The sequence below is a fragment of the Trachemys scripta genome, chromosome 11 (genome assembly GCF_013100865.1).
Source record: "Trachemys scripta elegans isolate TJP31775 chromosome 11, CAS_Tse_1.0, whole genome shotgun sequence".
Classification (NCBI taxonomy): Eukaryota; Metazoa; Chordata; order Testudines; family Emydidae; genus Trachemys; species Trachemys scripta.
The window spans coordinates 23,830,364-23,848,204 of NC_048308.1; the positions used below are offsets into that span (position 1 = coordinate 23,830,364).

Consider the following 17,841-nt stretch of genomic DNA (forward strand, 5'->3'; position numbering starts at 1 on the left):
CTAATTGTTTTTACTTATTATGCAGGGAACAAAAACGGACTAGAAGTACAGTGGAGAGGCTAAAGCTGTAGTGTCCCTGCTGAGGAGGCAAAGAAAAAATTAGGAAGGAGGGTTGAACAAGTCCTTAGGTTGAGTTAATGACTGAGGTCTTTTTGCCTCCTGCTTCCTGGTAGGTGCAGTTGTAGAACTTGATATAATGGTGTTTTATTTCAAGTAAGTGGAAAAAGAAAGACGGGCAATGTTGCAATTGCTGTGTGTGCTAACATTAAATACTTTTGCTTTGGGCTCTTCCCACTATATATTACTCCTGTCACGAAAACTGCCTTGTGTTGGGGCGGGGAGGGGAATTCTTTTTTCTGAGATTCATAGATCATTTAGGTTAAGATACTCACTCACTAGTAAGGATACTAGTGTCAGAGCAAGAAACAGACAAATTAAGAAGGGTTTCCTAAAGGCAATATAGCCCAACAACAAGCTCACATATTTGGAAAAAGTTCTCTAACAAATAATCTTAACTTGTTTACTTACTGCCTCTCCCCCTCCCTGCCCCCCCATCCCTAGTCACCCGAGAGAAGAAACTTATGGGCTTTAAAACTGATTAAGGGGGAGAACATTTCCAAGGCTGGAGCCCTTTATGGATTCCCAACCTCTTACCTTACTTCCCACCATATAAATTGGATTTCCATCCTTGGGAATTATAGTGGCACATGATTAAGTATGCAGCCTTGCCAATCTCAAGTGGCCCATCAGGAGGGATAGTGAGATGATCCTCTGACTGATCTTCTGTCATTATATACTAGAAGACAGACCTTGGAGCACACACACTGAACAGGCCACCAGAGCAGCTCAGAAAGCAAGAGCATCACTGACTGAAGGAAGATAGCTGCAGTCTACAATTTGAGGCATTATTTCAATTGTTCAATTTACATTGCTCTGATATTCTAATGTATTAGGAAAAATGGCTTTCCTGTGTAAACAAAATGCATTCAGCTGAATATCTACACAAGATGAAAGTGCTTAGAGTATGTCTATGCAGCAGCTGAGAGGATGCTTCCCAGTAGAGGTAGACAGACACATGCTAGCTCTGCTCAAACTAGTGCACTAAAAATAGTGTGGTTATTACTGCACAGATGGCAAGCTCAGGCTTGCCACTCAAGTAGAAGCCCGCCCAAACCCCTGGGTCTGTACACATGTGGATAGCCCAAGCCACCACCTGTGCAGCTATATCTATATTGTGGTTTTTAGCATGCTAGCTTGGGTCGAGCTACTGTTTGCCTTTTTGCTGGAAGACATAACCAACTGCAGTGTAGATATACCCTTAAGGGCCAATACTTCCAGAGGAACTCATCTAATAGACACAATCTAGGCTATGGGCAAGGAACAGGGGAACTTCTAAAAATGAAGAAAGAAACAAGTTATAGTAACTGGGCTTAAGCACAAAGCAAGTATGCTAATGAACCTTGGGGAAACCAACCTGTAAGAATGTTTGTGACTAGCAAAGGACAAAGATTTGTTGGAACTCTGTCACTTGTCCTTTCTGGGACACAATAATGTGGATTCATGGGCAGAGAAGTTGAGACTGCAGGAGACTGCAAGACTGAGATTGTATTGATCAAAGGGCTGGACATTTTAAAGTGCCCACCTAGCTAAGTTTTAACCGTTTTGAGACCCCACAAATACTAGGTCAAAAGCCAGGAATCTACCACACTATCTTGTCTCCCTTAAGGTCAGAAGATAAGGGGCTTTTTTCTCCTCTGTAAGGCACCTGGCAGACCTCAAACCCACTGTCATCATCCAATTCAGAATTTAAAGCCAAGCTTACTAGAAAGTAGTAAACTACAGTTTAACATGCTTCAGATTAATACTGCTAAAAATATTGCTAGTTGGTCAACAAATTTAAAATTCTTAGTAAGTTATTGATCAATCCTTTATTTGTAAATAAATATTGTAGCTGATATTATCCAGAGCTCCAGTCTGTTAGTGGCAATACATTTGGAACTATCAATTCTCAACTCCACGCCTCATCTAGTTAGAGGTTTTAAGACTGTCTTTTCATTATTTTGTGATGGAAATAGTTAAAATTTCTGATTAAAAAGATTTTTTTCAGAAAAACAAGTTAACTGCATAAAAGTTACTATATATTGAGTGTAATACGGTCTAAAGGGGAAGGTGACCATCTACACTAATATGGTCACCACTGTTAAAGTTGTGATAAATCTTGTATAAAGTATGCCTTGTGAGATATCATTGGAAAAAGTTATAACCTGCTGAATACTATTATCTTGTTACAATGTGTATATCTATAGGATGTATAGAGTTATGAAATTTTGCTCTGTGTCTAACTCAAACATGTTGTAGGTCTGAGAAATGCCCACATTAGCCACCTCTTTTCTACCCCATCTCTGGGCTGGGAGTTCTGACCAGGGAAATTTTGAACAAAAAAGGACTGAGGTCCCCAAAGTTATTTGGGCAACCCAGAGAGACCTATAGAAAAAACTAGCAAACTTAACATTCCTGCAAACAATCTGAACTATATACTAATCCAACTGTAATGTGTTTTGCCTTAAAGTGTCCACCTAGCTAAGTTTTAACCTTTTAATAACTCATTTGTTTTCTTAGTTAATAGATCTTTAGTTGCTGTAGCCATTACTTGATAAACTATCATTTTTTGTGTAAGGTCCTGAACATCTATTCACCTGGGTATGTGACTGGCCCCCTGGGGCTGGAAGAACCTAATGTGTGGTGATTTTTGGTTTTAATAACCTTTCACCACAGAAGTCCAGTTTGTCTGGATGGTAATATAGGCTGGAAGGTCTAAGGGGACTCCCTGTGGCTCTATATTAAGCTGGTTCAGTGATCCAGAAGCACACATTTGTTGCTGGTTTGGTTAAATCTGGATTATAGAATAAACCATCAGTGTGGGAGTGTCAACCCAGTTTGTCAGTCTGAGCTGAAACTGGCACTCTCAGCTGTGAACAGGTATGGTGACACTGAGCATACATTCATAAATGCTGTCTGGTATTTTTTACTGTCAAGACAGACAGAGGCTTAGGAAATACTTTAACAGGTTAACATTGTCCTTCTAATTCCATAAATCTCATATAAATGATCTTGAATACTATTGATAAATTTTGAAAAGACAATTATGAGACGAGTGAGTCAGTCCATCAGAGTTTTGCAGTAAGGCCCAAACCCATTCATTTTAGTCTGGTCAATGGCTGGAAAAAGTTACTTATCTGGTGTGGTGGTTTTTCTGAAGGGAGATCTTTGGTTTAAGTCTTAGAATGCTCATTTTTTTAAGTGGTGCCTAAAAGAGCAGCAAGAAGTTCATACTCACAAAAACTTTGTCTCCAACCACATTTTCCATTTGTAGCTGTCTTGTGATCTCCTTGAGAGCTATTTTATCATTTGTCTGTAAGAGTCCTAAAAGAAAGTGGTGATTATACATCGAAGACTAAATTACCTCTTCTCTCTTCACCCCAGTGGTCACACCATTATGCAGCCAGTGAAGAGACTTATTCCAGCAACTTTTCCCCCCAAGTGGAGCTTTCTACTATTTTTGCAGTAAGACTATCTGTACCTCTTGAAATGTTGCTTCAGACAATCTTTCATAACTGAACAATGGATAGCAGGCAAAGATTTTTATGAGAGCAAATATTTTGAAACCTCTTTAAAGGCACTATGGGTTGAAATTTACAGTAAGTGAAAACCCATTACAACAAGCAAATATATAGTATTTTTAATTTAAAGGAAAGAAATATTACTTGCCATTTAGATGAACTTGCAAGAGGTTCTCCCTCACTTGCTTTACTTCCATGAGCTCTTTTAAAACATGATTTAATAACTAGAAAAAATAGCATAATTCACATTAAAATAACTCCAGTATATTTTTAAAGTTAAAAACAGTAAAATGAAGAAACAGCAAATAAAACAAGAGGATCACACATCTACTAAAATTGAAGATAATTTAATGCTTTGTGACTGAGCGAATCAAACTATTAGTCTGGGTTGAGGATATTCAAAAGAACATGAGTACTTCCTGTGTTAACTACATTCTTGACATCTAACATTTGCGTCAGAGGAAAAACATTTTCCAAGGAATTTTTCTTCAGGTTTTGAAAAAAATCTCAGTCTTTCAAATCAGATCAATGACCCCTTCTATATGGGCTCATCACTCCTTTTATCTTTAAAAAACAAAATGCAAAGATCCAGAACTTTGTGGCATAAAAGAAACTTCTTGAGGCACATGCTGTTGGCAGAAAAGATGACTGATACTGAAGAAGGACCATAAGAACACTGAAGCTGGAAATTGTGATAAGGAAGAGAAGACTTTAGGGCCTTTAACTTTACAGAGCCCCAAGACACATAATTTAGACATTTGTCTGTCACAACCATGATCACTCTGCTTACATGTTGTATCCCTTTCCTCCATCTCAGCTATTTTAAGGCTGCTCTATGCAGAGTTTTTGTACTGGCCACATTTAGCTTACTTTCAGATCTGAAGAGTGAGCCCAATGGTAGTGAAAGACTACTACTATTTAGCACTTCAAAAAGGTAAAGTGCAGTAGACAAAACCAATGACATGTTTGTATAAGCACTTTTATATAGCGAAATGTTTGTAAATATCCCCATCACAATACCATCTGTTAAAGGACTAAAAAAAAAAAGAAAAGAAAGGTACTTTAGTTGTTAACCATACCAATTTTTTAAATTCTTCAGCTATTTTATAGCTTACCAGTTTGAGACAATTTTTATATTACAAAAGGTGTGTTTTTTAGCCAAAAGGTTACAGTTTATAACAAATATATAATATAGCCTTTTCAGCTTTGTTACTCAATTTGGTAAAACTGTAAATGCATGTACATAGCAACCACTTAAGTGTTATTCCACATATTCTGACTAAAGGCACCCTATGAACATGGTGACATGATATACGGTACAGGAGATGCATCTATTAAATATGTACGCTAATCAAGTCCTATAGCCTATCGTAGGCTCCATCAAGCCCTTCCTGATGGATAGGACTGTTCTTGTGGGACTGCAGAACTCAAGGTGTCAAATAGTTCACAAATATTCTCTTGAATTGAATGGTTTCAATATCCAAGGTATCCACAGTTCCTACAATGCCTGAAAATCATCCATGAGTAGCCACAGTGACTGCCCCATTGGGGGAGAAGAAGAAGATTCTTGGGGATGGGAGGGAAGTTGGTGTCTCCCCCAGGCTTGTTTTGGCAGCTTGCCCAACAGCTCTTCTGGTTCTGGCAAAGGGGCCCTACTGGTGCCAAGGAGAACTGGTAATCACCTCCTCCTCATGGAGATATGTGATGGGAGGACTCTGGGACCAGTGGGATAGCAATCGCCATCAAGGGCAATAGGGCCATGATGGCATATTGTACCAGTGTTGGTCAGGTTCTGGATAGCCCATCCACTGCCAGTCTTATAAGAGACCTTAGTACTGGGCATTCTTAGGGTGGTGTTCCATCTCTCCTGTCTCCAGCAAATCCCCTCCCAAAAAGACTAGAACAGCCTGATGAGGGGTAGAACACCTCTAGGACCAGCAATGCCATCAGGCACAGTTCCTATTAAAATCAGTAGTAATGATGTTAATGCCAGGAAGAAAGGTAAGGGTGGATCCTCAAAGGCGAACCCCTGCATTTGGAGTGGTTCCTCAGTCAGTGTTGGTACCAGAGCCAAAGTCTCTGGCCTTATTGGGTGCTAGTACTCGGTTATCTCTGAAACAGAATGGCCTTGATGAACTACCCTTGGACTGAGTCCGCCTTTTGAGGTGGACGTTATGTCAAGCACTACTGCAAACGCAGCTCTGTGCACATACTTAATGCAGAGGGTTTTGGGTCACTGTCCTAGAGCCAGCAAAGACATCAGCGTTGAGGTCATTGGTATTGAGAACATATCGGATTGTGCCATGATTCCTTGTGCTGATTCAACTGCTTTCTTTGGTCTCTTCTCCCTGCTGAAACTGGAGGTTTCTGGGGCACTATTGGAGGAAAGCCTCCTAGGTTCCAGACAGGATGACATTTCTTCCTCTAGATCTGATGCCACCTTCAGTGGATTGTTCCAAGAGATGCAATTTGAGACTTGTGTCCCTTGATTTCTGAGAGCGCAAGGAAAAGAAGCATTCACTGGGGATAAGAGCTTCCCCGAGGCAGAAGAGAGACAGATTGTGTTCAACGGGGCGTTAGACAGTAACACAGAACAGGATTTAAACTTTGAAGGCTTAGAGTTTGCCATATTTTAACCATTGTACAACTTTGCCCTGCTATACAGGGGTGCACAGACAGGTCTGCAGAGGGTTTTCCACATCATGTCTGGGCTATTTTGGAATGTCCAACTAAAATGAGAAACTTTATAAAGTAAACTAAGACTTGATGAGTGTTTTAGATAAAGCTGGAGCTTAGACAAAAATCCAAGTGAGTCAGACACAATCCAGGTTCCATATTGCTACCACAGGTAGTAAGAGGGAATGGAGGGAGAGCCAGGGCCACTCTGCCTTTATGCCCTTGCATTGGAGCACAAGGTACATATGCGGCCCCCATGGACACGGATAAGCAAAAGATTCTGGCCTCTCACATGGTGCACATGTGCCTACAGTGGGATCCACACTGACACCTCTAAGTAGAGCTGCAATGACTTCAATGGAAACAAATCTGAGTTACAGATTTTACAGGCATCAGGGAGCTTCACAGATATTTCTGTAAAGAAAGCACAAGAATGAAAGACAGTTAAAGCAAATTGAAACTTCATAAAGCACGACCTGCTTCCAATGACAAAAAAAGCCATTCGGTAGGAAACACCTCAATCTATAAAGGGAAAAGTTAGTTGAGTAGTAGGTCAAACATCAAAAGCAGCCACTCGAAGCCAGATCAGAGAAACACCACTAATGCAGCAGCTGTTCCTCCCTATAATGAATTAAGAGCCTATAGTTTGAGGTAAGAGAAGCCTATAATGCCTAAGGGCTGGTACATTTTGCTGGTGGGGTAGCGTAGCATTCAGAGAATTTCAAGATAAGTTTGTCAGTCACACTAGGAATTTGTTCTACTGTGTCACAGGGTGGATGCACCTTTAAAGGAAAATGGGTCTCAGCCCCAGCTGTGTCACAAGTTCACTCTCCCACAGAGGGGAGCAGTCATCCCAGAGGCCTGATCGAACCATATAAGACGAAGCCCAGGTGGACAGAGACAGACACTTCAGCAAAGAGCATGGAGAAGGTTGCAGAGTAGCAAGGCTCCTGCAGGAGACCAAGATACCAGGGGAGAGCAAGAGAAGGTTTGCCTGATGACCTCTGAGCCAGAGAAGACAAATCAGGGAGAGTTTTGGATCCCTCCTGGAGAGGGAAATGATAGAGTGGGAGTGGCTGTTTGAAGAATAGGGAAGGACTCCTGCTAGAAAGGGCTGGCAATGGCTACTGGATAAAGGGCAGATTGGAATGAAGATGCCAGAGTGAGTATGAGCTTATGTTACAGTGATGACTTTATTTTGGGGGCACTGAGTGTTCTGTATTGTTTATTATTAAACCAGGCCCAACCAAGAGTATCATTATCCACAAAGCTTTCTTGTGGCTCATTTCCAAGATCCCTGAGAGAAACTGAGGCGGGGTGCGTGCAGAGCCACCCTATACCACAAGGGGGCAGGCTGGAGGCAATGTTCCTATTACAGGTTTTATTGTGTACTGCACATAAAGTCTGACTGAAATATGAAATTCTTGTATTTGAAATACAGACATCTGTATATTATCATTTCCAAAAGACAGAAAGGGAAAAGTAAATAAGGTTTTTCTTTTGACCAGCCTCATGAATACATCTCAAATGCTCAAAAATAGACATTAGCAAAACAAGATATCTTTAAAAATAAAACCCTACAAAGACAGGAAGTGACCAACAGCCAAACTCTGCCGTGGTGCAACTTCAGGGACACCAATGGAGTTGCACCCATTTACACCAGGGTTCAACTTGACCCTACATCAACTTGTATTAGGAGCTTTTACCATAGTCTTTCCTGATCCACGGGGTCCAATAATAAGTGCAGAGTTACTTTCTCCATGGATAGTAGTTCGTTTCAGCAGCTCCAGTAGATGTCTATAATGACAGTGACAATAGGTTAAAACTTCAAAGAACAGGAGTATTTGCTGTAGGTGTAGAAGAGAATTCAGAGAAGAAAAGAAGAAGCCTAATACAGGATGGCCAGTTAACTGCAGTCACAGTAACATCCACTGGGTGCAAAATGTAATACAATCCAAGATGATTAGACTCAGATTTCATAAACATTAAAAATGTGTACGTTATAAAAGTATCACTAGTTCTTTACAAGTCTTCTAAATACCATGTTAGACAGCAGTATGCTATACATGGAAGGCAAATTTCAGAGAAAAAAAATTTCATTCAGTTCTTAGCTCCTTCCTTCCAATAGGAAAGGAACTAACCTCAATTAGTATTAAGACTTTTAAAAGCAACTAACAGGTTGACAAATAGTGTTATAACAAAAGGGAGAAGGAGAAAAAATGCTTCAAAATGTGTCAGCTAAGAGACCATTAGGACAGATGTGGAATCACCGACTAAATAATTTTAACCAACTGATTACCCATACTAAGCTTCTGATGCATTCACAAACTCGGAAATAGTAAGTCATTTATCACAAAGTGTTAAACTTATTCTATATTATTCTGGTATGAATATTGAACTATGGATTCTTCACACAGGTTTTTATGGGTCACTCAAACTTCACACCAATCTAAAGTTATGGGAATGTCATTTGGAGTTCAGACAAAAATACCTGGTTAGAAATTTAACCAATTACTGAACTACTATAGTGTCTGTTCTAGATGCCCTTCCTTAAGCCAAAGCGATTTTCCTTTAGGATATTGTTACTGTATATTAAGATAATGTAAGTGATTCAGTGAAGTATTACTTTAAGACACTAAAATGGTTGTAAAGAGATTCTAGTAACTACAAGGGCTTTTTCAGTTCTCTGCCATAACTGAGGAATGAAAACTGTCCTGCTGATTTTCAGTTTTTAATCATGTTGCCTCTCCATAGCATAACACCATTAATGCCACCTTTGTTGCCATGGAGGTCATCTCCTGTGATTGGAAATTTTTTCAAAGACCCCAAAAGCATATAGAAGGGGTCCGTCCACATGAGATTTTTTTTGGGGGGGGGGAAAACAATGAGGATCAGGCTTTATATTCTACATTTCCCCAAAAAAAAAAAAAAACAATTCAGTGAAGAACGTGTGCATAACATTTATTTTATTCATTATTTTATAGTCTGTTACAATATGCATTTTATAGCAGGAACCACTAATTTTCTTACTTTTCTCTCTTCTTTCCCATTGTCAATGTATGGGCGTTAATGTTAACTGAAAGTCTTCCATTGAGAGGGAAGAATACACTTGGAAGAAAGGAGAAACAAGTAACTCTTACTGCATCTTGGATGTCTTTCAAGAATGAGTGATCAATATTCAAAATAAATTCTTTATCAAAAGATAAAGACAAAAGTTAACATAAGAACGGCCATACTGGGTCAGACTAAAGCCATCTAGCCCAGTATCCTGTCTTCCGACAGTGGCCAATGCCCAGTGAGATGGGGCGGCCATATTTGCACACAGTATTCAAGATGTGGGTGCACCATGGATTTATAGAGGCAATATGAAATTTCCGGTTTTATAATCTATCCCTTTCTTAATTATTCCCAACATTCTGTTCACTTTGACTGAAAACATACACTCCATGTACAGTAGCAGAGAGCTATCCACAATGATTCCGAGATCTGAGTGGTAACTGCTAATTAGACCCCATGATTTTATATATACAGTTGGGATTATGTTTTCCCCATGTGCTTTACTTTGCATTGAATTTCATCTGCCATTTTGTTACCCAGTTTTGAGAGATCCGTTTGTAGCGCTTTGCAGTCTGCATGGGACTTAATTATCTTGAGTAGTTTTGTATCATCTGCAAATTTTGCCACCTCACTGTTTACCCCTTTTCCCAGATCATTTATGAACATGTTGAATAGGACTGGTCCCAGTACAGACCCCCGGGGGACACCACTATTTACCTCTCTCCATGCTATTTTTTGGAGTCCTCATTTATACTAGCAAGTGTTTCATTATTAGTTCCTGTAACAGGGTGACTCACCCCTTAAGGCTGGAGCTAGCCACTCCCTGATTACAGAATAAGCCACAACTAGGCAAGATCAGGGTGACTGTCCTATAAAGGGTAGCAGGAGACTGCAATGAAGGGGAGAATACTCAGGAACTAAACTGCTAGGAGTGTGCAGGTTATAGCAGAAACTCCTTGCAGTGTTCTGACAAAGCAGGAAAGGCTCCAGGCAGGAAGGCTTGGGAGAAGAAGGTACAAACCAAGGTCTCAACTTCTGGATGACTCAAACATTCAAAAATTTAAATAAACAACCTGAGAAGGGATGGGAATGGACAAAATGTGTGAGTTCCTTGAACAGCGCAAGAGGGAAACTGAGGCAGGCTGCCTATCACATGACCCTAGGCCATGAGGAGATGCACAAGAGGCAGCCAGCCTGTTTAGAGTGTAGCTAAGGATACCATATTATATTGAATCACATGGAAGTTAATAGCGAAGGGATCTAACTACATTTTAGAATAAACCTTCTCTTATTTCCTCACTCTTTGACTTTTACCCCTAGATTTTCAGGCAATTATTTGTTTTAGACATTATAGCATCAACTAAGCTTTCCAAAGATGTGAGTCTGTCTTGCACAATCCCATAGGACTTCTGAGTCTGGCATCCAAGATCCTAGAGTTGCTTTGAACTCTCAAGAGACTATTCATGAATGGCAAAAGTTAAGTGATCCCAGAGGATTAAGAAACATAATAAAAGCAGAGTGTGAGATCTACTTAAGAGCTTTCCTACTAAGAATGGAATTTTACCAAACTTTCCAACCCAAAAACTTTTAGGCTTGAAACGTACATGAGAAAAATTCAGCCCTGAAGGTGATTTTCTTTTAGAAATGTATTCCTGTTTTTCATGTGTATACAACAAGTCTCTCTAATAATCTAATTTTAAAACTAAGTTTAAATGAGTTTCAAGCTCTACTAAAAAAGAGGTTTAAGAAGTTGCTTTTTTAAGTGCATTTTAAAATCACTACTTAACAGAAAAAAGATCAAAGGCATAACAAGCCCTGTATAAATCAGAATTTTCTATATTTAACCTGAGGTCAAAATAGTAAGGAGCTGCCCACAAAGTTATGAAGTTGCTTACTCACTTGTACTGAAGTTGAACCCCGAACAGTTTTCCATTAGGGCACTGGTGACAAAATCTTTCACGTAAAATTCTTTGTACCTATTGAGATAAAGTAAGATTGGCACAAAATACTTAATGCCTGTAACATGGAGACATATATACTAGTACCCTTAGTCAACTTTGCTGGATTGGTGGAAGATTCATTAGTTATTTGTACAATAGCGACTTGGGCATCATGCAACAAGATAGACTCAAACTGGAAACGAACACTTTAGCTGTCACTAAGGACACAGAATGGAAACCAATCAGAAAACCTTCTTTAGTGACACAGTCAGAGACCAGGAGCAGAGAGAACAAAAAGAAGCTATCCAAGAGAAAAGCAGTGCTATTTCTGCAGAGCGTCGGTCTCTCATATCAGGTGGCCCTGATATTCTGTTGTTGCTTCTCTCCTCATCCCAAAAATACATAATGTAGGTCAGTCAGTCATTGCCACACTGGATTAAACCACTAGACCAGTGGTTCTTCTAATCCTGTATCCGGTCTCTGAAAGGTGAAGAAAACCCATTTTACACAGTTTAAAAAAAAAAAAAAATGGTTAAAGATGAAGTTTCTTCCAAAGACCTGAGGAGTGAGGGGTTATACAACAAGATAACACCCTCTTGGTATGTAATGCAGGTTAAAAGAATGTTATTCAAGCTGAAAACTGAAGCACTCAAGGTTAGAAATTGACAAATTTACAGTTGCCCGAGCAACTTAGTTCTGCCTCCTTATTCATTTACTTTGTGCAGAGATACTGTGGGGGAAAAAAAACAGCATGGGATCATGTCATTAAAACTATATCATAATGCACACACAGTGTGACAGAATTAAGATTGCATGGACAGCCTCAAATCTACTATTTCCTAACTTTTGAGTGCTTGATTTTGCAACCGCTACAATGAAAGCTTTATTTTGGATGCAATTCCCTAGATTTCTGGGGACAAACAACGTCACACATCATTTATCACTGGTAGGTTTTGAAGCCTCCATCTTCAGCACTGAAGCTGAGCCTTCCAACTGCTTGAAGTACAGGACATTAGCTACCAATAGAAGGCTATTATCCCACGAGAGGGACAGGAACCTCCAATATGGAGAGGGTCAGGGACACCTCAACCCAGTTCTTCTCTCCAACTTATCCTGACACTACAACTGCTCTGGCAGCTCCCTGGCCTCCCCAGGGCAATGCATGCTGCTGCTTTGGCAGTAGCATGAACCTGACCTTAGAAAGTCCATGTCTGGCATCAAAATGCCTTTCCTCTCATCTGAAGTGAGTAGAATTGGACAGACTGAAGAAGAGTTGCTTGTTTAACTGGAGGGTTTGCTTCCCTGTGAATTTCAAAGGCCTGTTGCAAAGACTGGAAGCATTAAAGCTTCCCAAAAAACTTTCCAAGAATCTTTTATAATGGCAAGTATTAAGAACCTAAATACAAGGGAAACCACCAGCTCTCTCAGTAATATAATATATAATCCTAGTGAACCTTAGATTGATGAAAACTCAACCTTTAAAAAAAAAAATCCTATTAAGCTCTTAGTCATAATTTTATTTCGGAGCAATGAGTTCCACAGACTAATTACACACTATCAACTAGTATTCCCTTTTTAGCAGCAATAAGTGTGTTGCCTTTCAATTTAACTGAATGCCCCTTTGAGTCTGTATTCTGAAGAGTAAACAGAACCACTTGATAGTGATTTACCTTCTTTAAACCAATAGTTGTGTGTCTATCATATCCCTTTATCCTTCTCTCTAACATGAGCATCCCAAGTCTTTTCACTATCCCTTCACATGAAAACCTTTTCATGTCTTCTTTTATCCCTCTTCTCTTATGGATCCTTCTATTTCTACTTACTCTTTTGAGATTGTGTCCGGAACTGAGTTTATTACTCCTAGTGAGGGAGTACCAGAGATACAAAAATAAAAAAAATAATAAAAAAAACAAGCAAACAAACCCCACCCATGTAGCTCATCTTCAATTTTACTCCTTGACAGTCTGGCATATACCCCACCATTTCTTTCAAGCTTTCCATTTCTGCAACACTTAAAAAGAAACTAAACATTTCTTATGTCTTTAGCTTTTTATTCTTAGTATTCTCAACTTCCATGCCATTTATAGGCTTTGTTTGGGTGAGTTCCCTCACTCCCAGAAGAGTATGAATATGGTTAGAAAAGTGTCTTGCAATTTAACCAAACTTCCTTGATCTTCACTTTAGCAGTATGCATAATTTCTGTGACAATGTATGCTCAAGTAAGTTGCCGTCCGAGATGGAGGGAGGGAGGGAGGGAGAGAGTCTCTCTCTCCCTCTCCCCCACCCCCCCAAGAAGTTGGCTTCGTCAAGTTAGCCAAGAATGTGATCCATTTCCCATATATTCGCAGCCACCTCTCCCAAACAGCCAGCATTGACATAGAAATTGAATACAGGAGCTGCTGTGCCACTACATCTTTTGGAAGACTACTCTTCAATGATAGGGATCCTCAAACGAGTACCAAGCTCTTGGTTTACAAGGCAGTTGTCATCCCCACCCTTCTCTATTTGTGGGAGACCTGGGTAACCTACAGACGACATCTCAAGCAGCTGGAATGGTTCCAGCAATGCTGCCTCAGAAGGATTCTCAGTATCAGCTGGGAAGACCAACACACTAACAGTGTTCTCTCTGCAGCCAACATCAGCAGTATAGAAGCACAGGTCATGAAATACCACTCCACTGCACTGGCCACTGTGTGCATATGCCTGACACTCGCCTCCCGAAGCAAGCACTCTTCTCTCAGTTAAGTCAGGGAAGAAGGGCTCATGATGGACAGAGGAAGCGTTTTAAAGACATACTGAAAGTACATCTTAAAAAGATGTCATCAACCCAACAAACTGGGAGGACTTGGTGCAGAACAGAACAGTGGTGCCACACCATACACCAAGCCACAGCTCACTTTGAGGAGAACAGATGTGCTCATGAGACAGAGAAACGACAAAGGAGGAAAGAAAGGGCACAACACTCCAGGCAACAACTATGTCTCCTGCAAGATTGTCACTTCTGTGGGAAAATCTGAAGGGCAAGAATTGGGCTCCTCAGCCATTTAAAAACTCACCAATTAACCCCCTTGGGGGACATTATCCTCGCATCAAGGGGTAGCTGAAGAAGCAACCAAGAATGGCACTCTGAAGAGGTCTCCTGAGGGCTTTATGCGCCTAACTTTCAGGAATGGTCTTTCTAGCAGTAGCCATGCCCACAGACAGGGACACATACTGAAAAAAAGAATGTCCTACTGCAAAGAGTTAACTTTCACGTGCTTGTGGGCAATGGGGAGATACAGTTGCATATCTATAAATGTTAAGTAGTCCTAAGGATTGAGGGCTCCCCCAAGCTGACCTGAGGATCTTCATTTTGAAGGTGTGACGAAAAAGAATATGGAAGAAGGGCTGTAGAGATAGTTGAAGAAAAACTCCTAGGGCATGGACAGTGCTGGAATTATATGAATAGGCTTGAGCCACAATGAAGAGTTTCTTAAGCAATCCTTATCCAAGGATGGAAAAACTTGTAAAGCCACCCCTCCAACAGGCGTTTGGGTGAAGCAGGGGCAGCAGCACCACAATTTCTCTTGACCTTTGCTGGGCAAGATTTTGAAGGTTTGGCCAGACTTCTGAAAAGCATTCTTTTGGAATGTTTTTTGACCTGTGTTTAACAGAAGATCTACAAGGAGAAGAGTAACAAGAAAGAAATCCAGTAATCTTTATGGAGGATTTCTTGAAATAAGAAAGAAGGGTCAGCAAAACCCCCAGGCAGAAGACACTCAGTTTTTTTTAAATGTCTGTCAAATTCATCCCCCAAAAGCCTAGAGAAATCAGTGGTGGGTGGAGCAGATCACTTTTAATGCCTGGTCCATCAGCAAGATAGGAGCCTTTGTGGTACCCTCCAAGATACTAACTTGCTTTCAGAGGGCTACATTAGTCATATATTAAGCCTTTTTCAAAGGTCTTCAGTATGGTTGAAGTGGTTTTAACTTTTATTCTTTTAATTTGAGAGACTTAGCCAATAGTCTTATTGGTAAAAAAAATTTAACCTTTTCTTTACCCTAAACATTTACATTTACCATTTGCAAGACTGACAGCTGAACACAAGCAACTTTAATATTTTTTTCCTTAGAGTCTTGTCTGAATTCCTATTTCCAACTCCCCTACAGCTGCCCCTTTAGATCACACTCCTCTCCACCTTTCCTGTCAGAGTTGAGGACTGAAAGGGAAATGGACTTCCCTGCCTTGTGTGTCTCTTTTCTAGCCCCTTACTAGTCAGGGAACAGAATATAAAGGAAGAGTAGGGTAGAGCCAAGGAATAGGGTCAGGGAGCTGAGAGGATGAGAAAACTGAAGAGCAGAGCCAACAGGGCATGAGGTAGTTCACTGGTGTGAGAGAGGAGGTGCTGAGTCTCCAGACACTGCCCCCAGTACGCTAACCCCTGCAACTCTCATCCTTTTCTCCACTTCCCACGCTCCTCAGACAGAAGGGTTACTAACTCTAGATGATATGCAAACTAGATACAATCAACTCAGGATTGAATAAGGATTGGGAATGGTTGAGCCATTACAAACATTGAAACTATCTCCCCTTGTAAGTATTCTCACACTTCTTATCAAACTGTCTGTACTGGGCTAGCTTGATTATCACTTCAGAAGTTTTCTTCCCCTCTTACTTAACTGGCCTTTCAGAGTTGGTAAGACAACTCCCACCTTTTCATGCTCTCTGTATGTGTGTATATATATCTCCTCAATATATGTTTCACTCTATATGCATCCGAAGAAGTGGGCTGTAGTCCACGAAAGCTTATGCTCTAAATTTGTTAGTCTCTAAGGTGCCACAAGTACTCCTGTTCTTTTTGCGGATACTGACTAACACGGCTGCTACTCTGAAACCTAACTCTAGGTGCTTCCCCACGCCTCTCCAATGTCTGATTTATGAGGTAGCAGGTCTAGCAGCTGCTGTAGATCAGACTTCCCTTGGGAGGGAAAAAAATTCAGTAGTCTCTGAAGGAAAGGTCTTATTTCACAGCTGATTGGATTGGTCTGTCAGTAACAGTGTGGAGAAAGTCCATTTGATTTGGAAATCCAGGCAGTTCAGCTGTATCCTGGGATAGCTGCCCTTTTAGGTTTGCACATCCCATAACACTACACAAACACAGAAGGTAAATCCCTGAGAAGTAAGTTCAGTAGCAACATACTAAAGAGACATTTGAATACTTATAAAGTGTAATCACAGCAAATAGATGAACAGAGCGCATGATGATGCATCATTGTTGTTTTGCTTGCTTACTTCTAAATGTGCTATTCAGTAATTGTTCTTCCTATCCTTAGTACAAATTAAGGAGATTCTATACTTCTCATGTCTGTTAATGTGAAAATGTGTTATGAATCTAAGGCTCAAAATAATTTGAGCCTTACCCAGAGCCACCATTTGTTTAAAAGTTCCTCAGAGAAGCTTAAAATTATCTTAACAGATTTCTCTTAGACAAACCAATTATTTTCCTGATTTGAATTAACATAGCTATTTACGGAAGTCAAGAGTTGTGAGACAGTGCTTTAAGACAAAAATCTGTGCGCGTCAGCAAGGTCTGCAGAGTTCTGAGACCTTAGTATTAGCTAGCGCAGCAGCATAAGCATTTTAAATACAGTGGCCCTTCTGATAAGGGAGTGTGAAAGCTGGAATATAGATGTATACTCGAGTGACCTAATTTTATTTTAAAAAATAGGTCAACAGCAGGATTGCAAGTACAATCAATGGCAAAACTCAGTTTTAATAGTAGTCTCATTAAGTTCTGGCAACATATTCATAGTAAAAAAACAAAAACAAAAAAAAGAAAAGAGTCCTTCTACCATGGAAGACAGTATATCTATAGCTGAAGAGAAACTGAGGCAGCAATACCAGAAATGTAAGAAGCCTATTACAACCACTGAATGATTAATACACTACAAGTATGTTGGATAATATCTAGACAGTCAGTTTGAGGAGTTGAAGAGCACAAGTTTGCAGCTGCAGCCTCTTCAGAGAGCTGATATCCTACCTCACCTGGCCCCTGCAGTGAAAGAGGAATTCACCTGGGTTGTGACTCACACTGCACATAGAAAGAGGATAGGATCAATAACCTCAAACATGCGAATTTGAAGTCAGGGCAGGATTTGCTATTTACTTACCTTGAATGCTTACTTTTATGAAGTGTGATAGACTTGTCAGTGAGCTAATTGTAGACTGCCCTCAAAATTTGACTGACAAAGTACAGGATTGTCCAAAAGCATTATTATAAAGGATTGAAAATAATTAGACCAATGGTTTGAATACCTATATCTAACCAAGTGAATCAAGTGGAAACCTGATGCAGGTACAGGACTGATGATTCATGGACATGTACAGAGACACCAGTTATCGAAAGATCAAACCTAGGGTCTTCTGGACCCGATAATGTTTGACAAGAGGACTCCCTTAGTTTTATAGGGGAAGGGTAGAAATTCACTGCAGCTAAACACTTGAAGAGGTCAGTATCATCTACCCTACACCAATGAATTAGAATCAAAAAGAAGGAAGACAGAAAAATG

The 17,841-nt window shown here is 40.2% G+C and overlaps 1 protein-coding gene across 8 annotated transcripts in view; it reads right to left on the bottom strand.

Annotated features, from left to right (window-relative positions):
- The window catches only part of ORC4 (origin recognition complex subunit 4), a 55,428-nt gene that overhangs the window by 23,093 nt on the left and 14,494 nt on the right, over positions 1 to 17,841 (bottom strand). For 3 of the 8 annotated variants that reach the window (XM_034785168.1, XM_034785167.1, XM_034785166.1), the window contains exons 3-7: positions 11,253 to 11,329; positions 9,327 to 9,404; positions 8,003 to 8,093; positions 3,769 to 3,844; positions 3,338 to 3,423 (exon numbers count right to left, since the gene is read on the bottom strand). In XM_034785168.1, coding sequence (XP_034641059.1) covers positions 3,338 to 3,423; positions 3,769 to 3,844; positions 8,003 to 8,093; positions 9,327 to 9,404; positions 11,253 to 11,329 — 408 coding nt within the window. The remainder of the gene's footprint in view (positions 1 to 3,337; positions 3,424 to 3,768; positions 3,845 to 8,002; positions 8,094 to 9,326; positions 9,405 to 11,252; positions 11,330 to 17,841) is intronic. The other 5 variants (XM_034785170.1, XM_034785169.1, XM_034785172.1 and 2 more) reach the window with 3 other exon arrangements.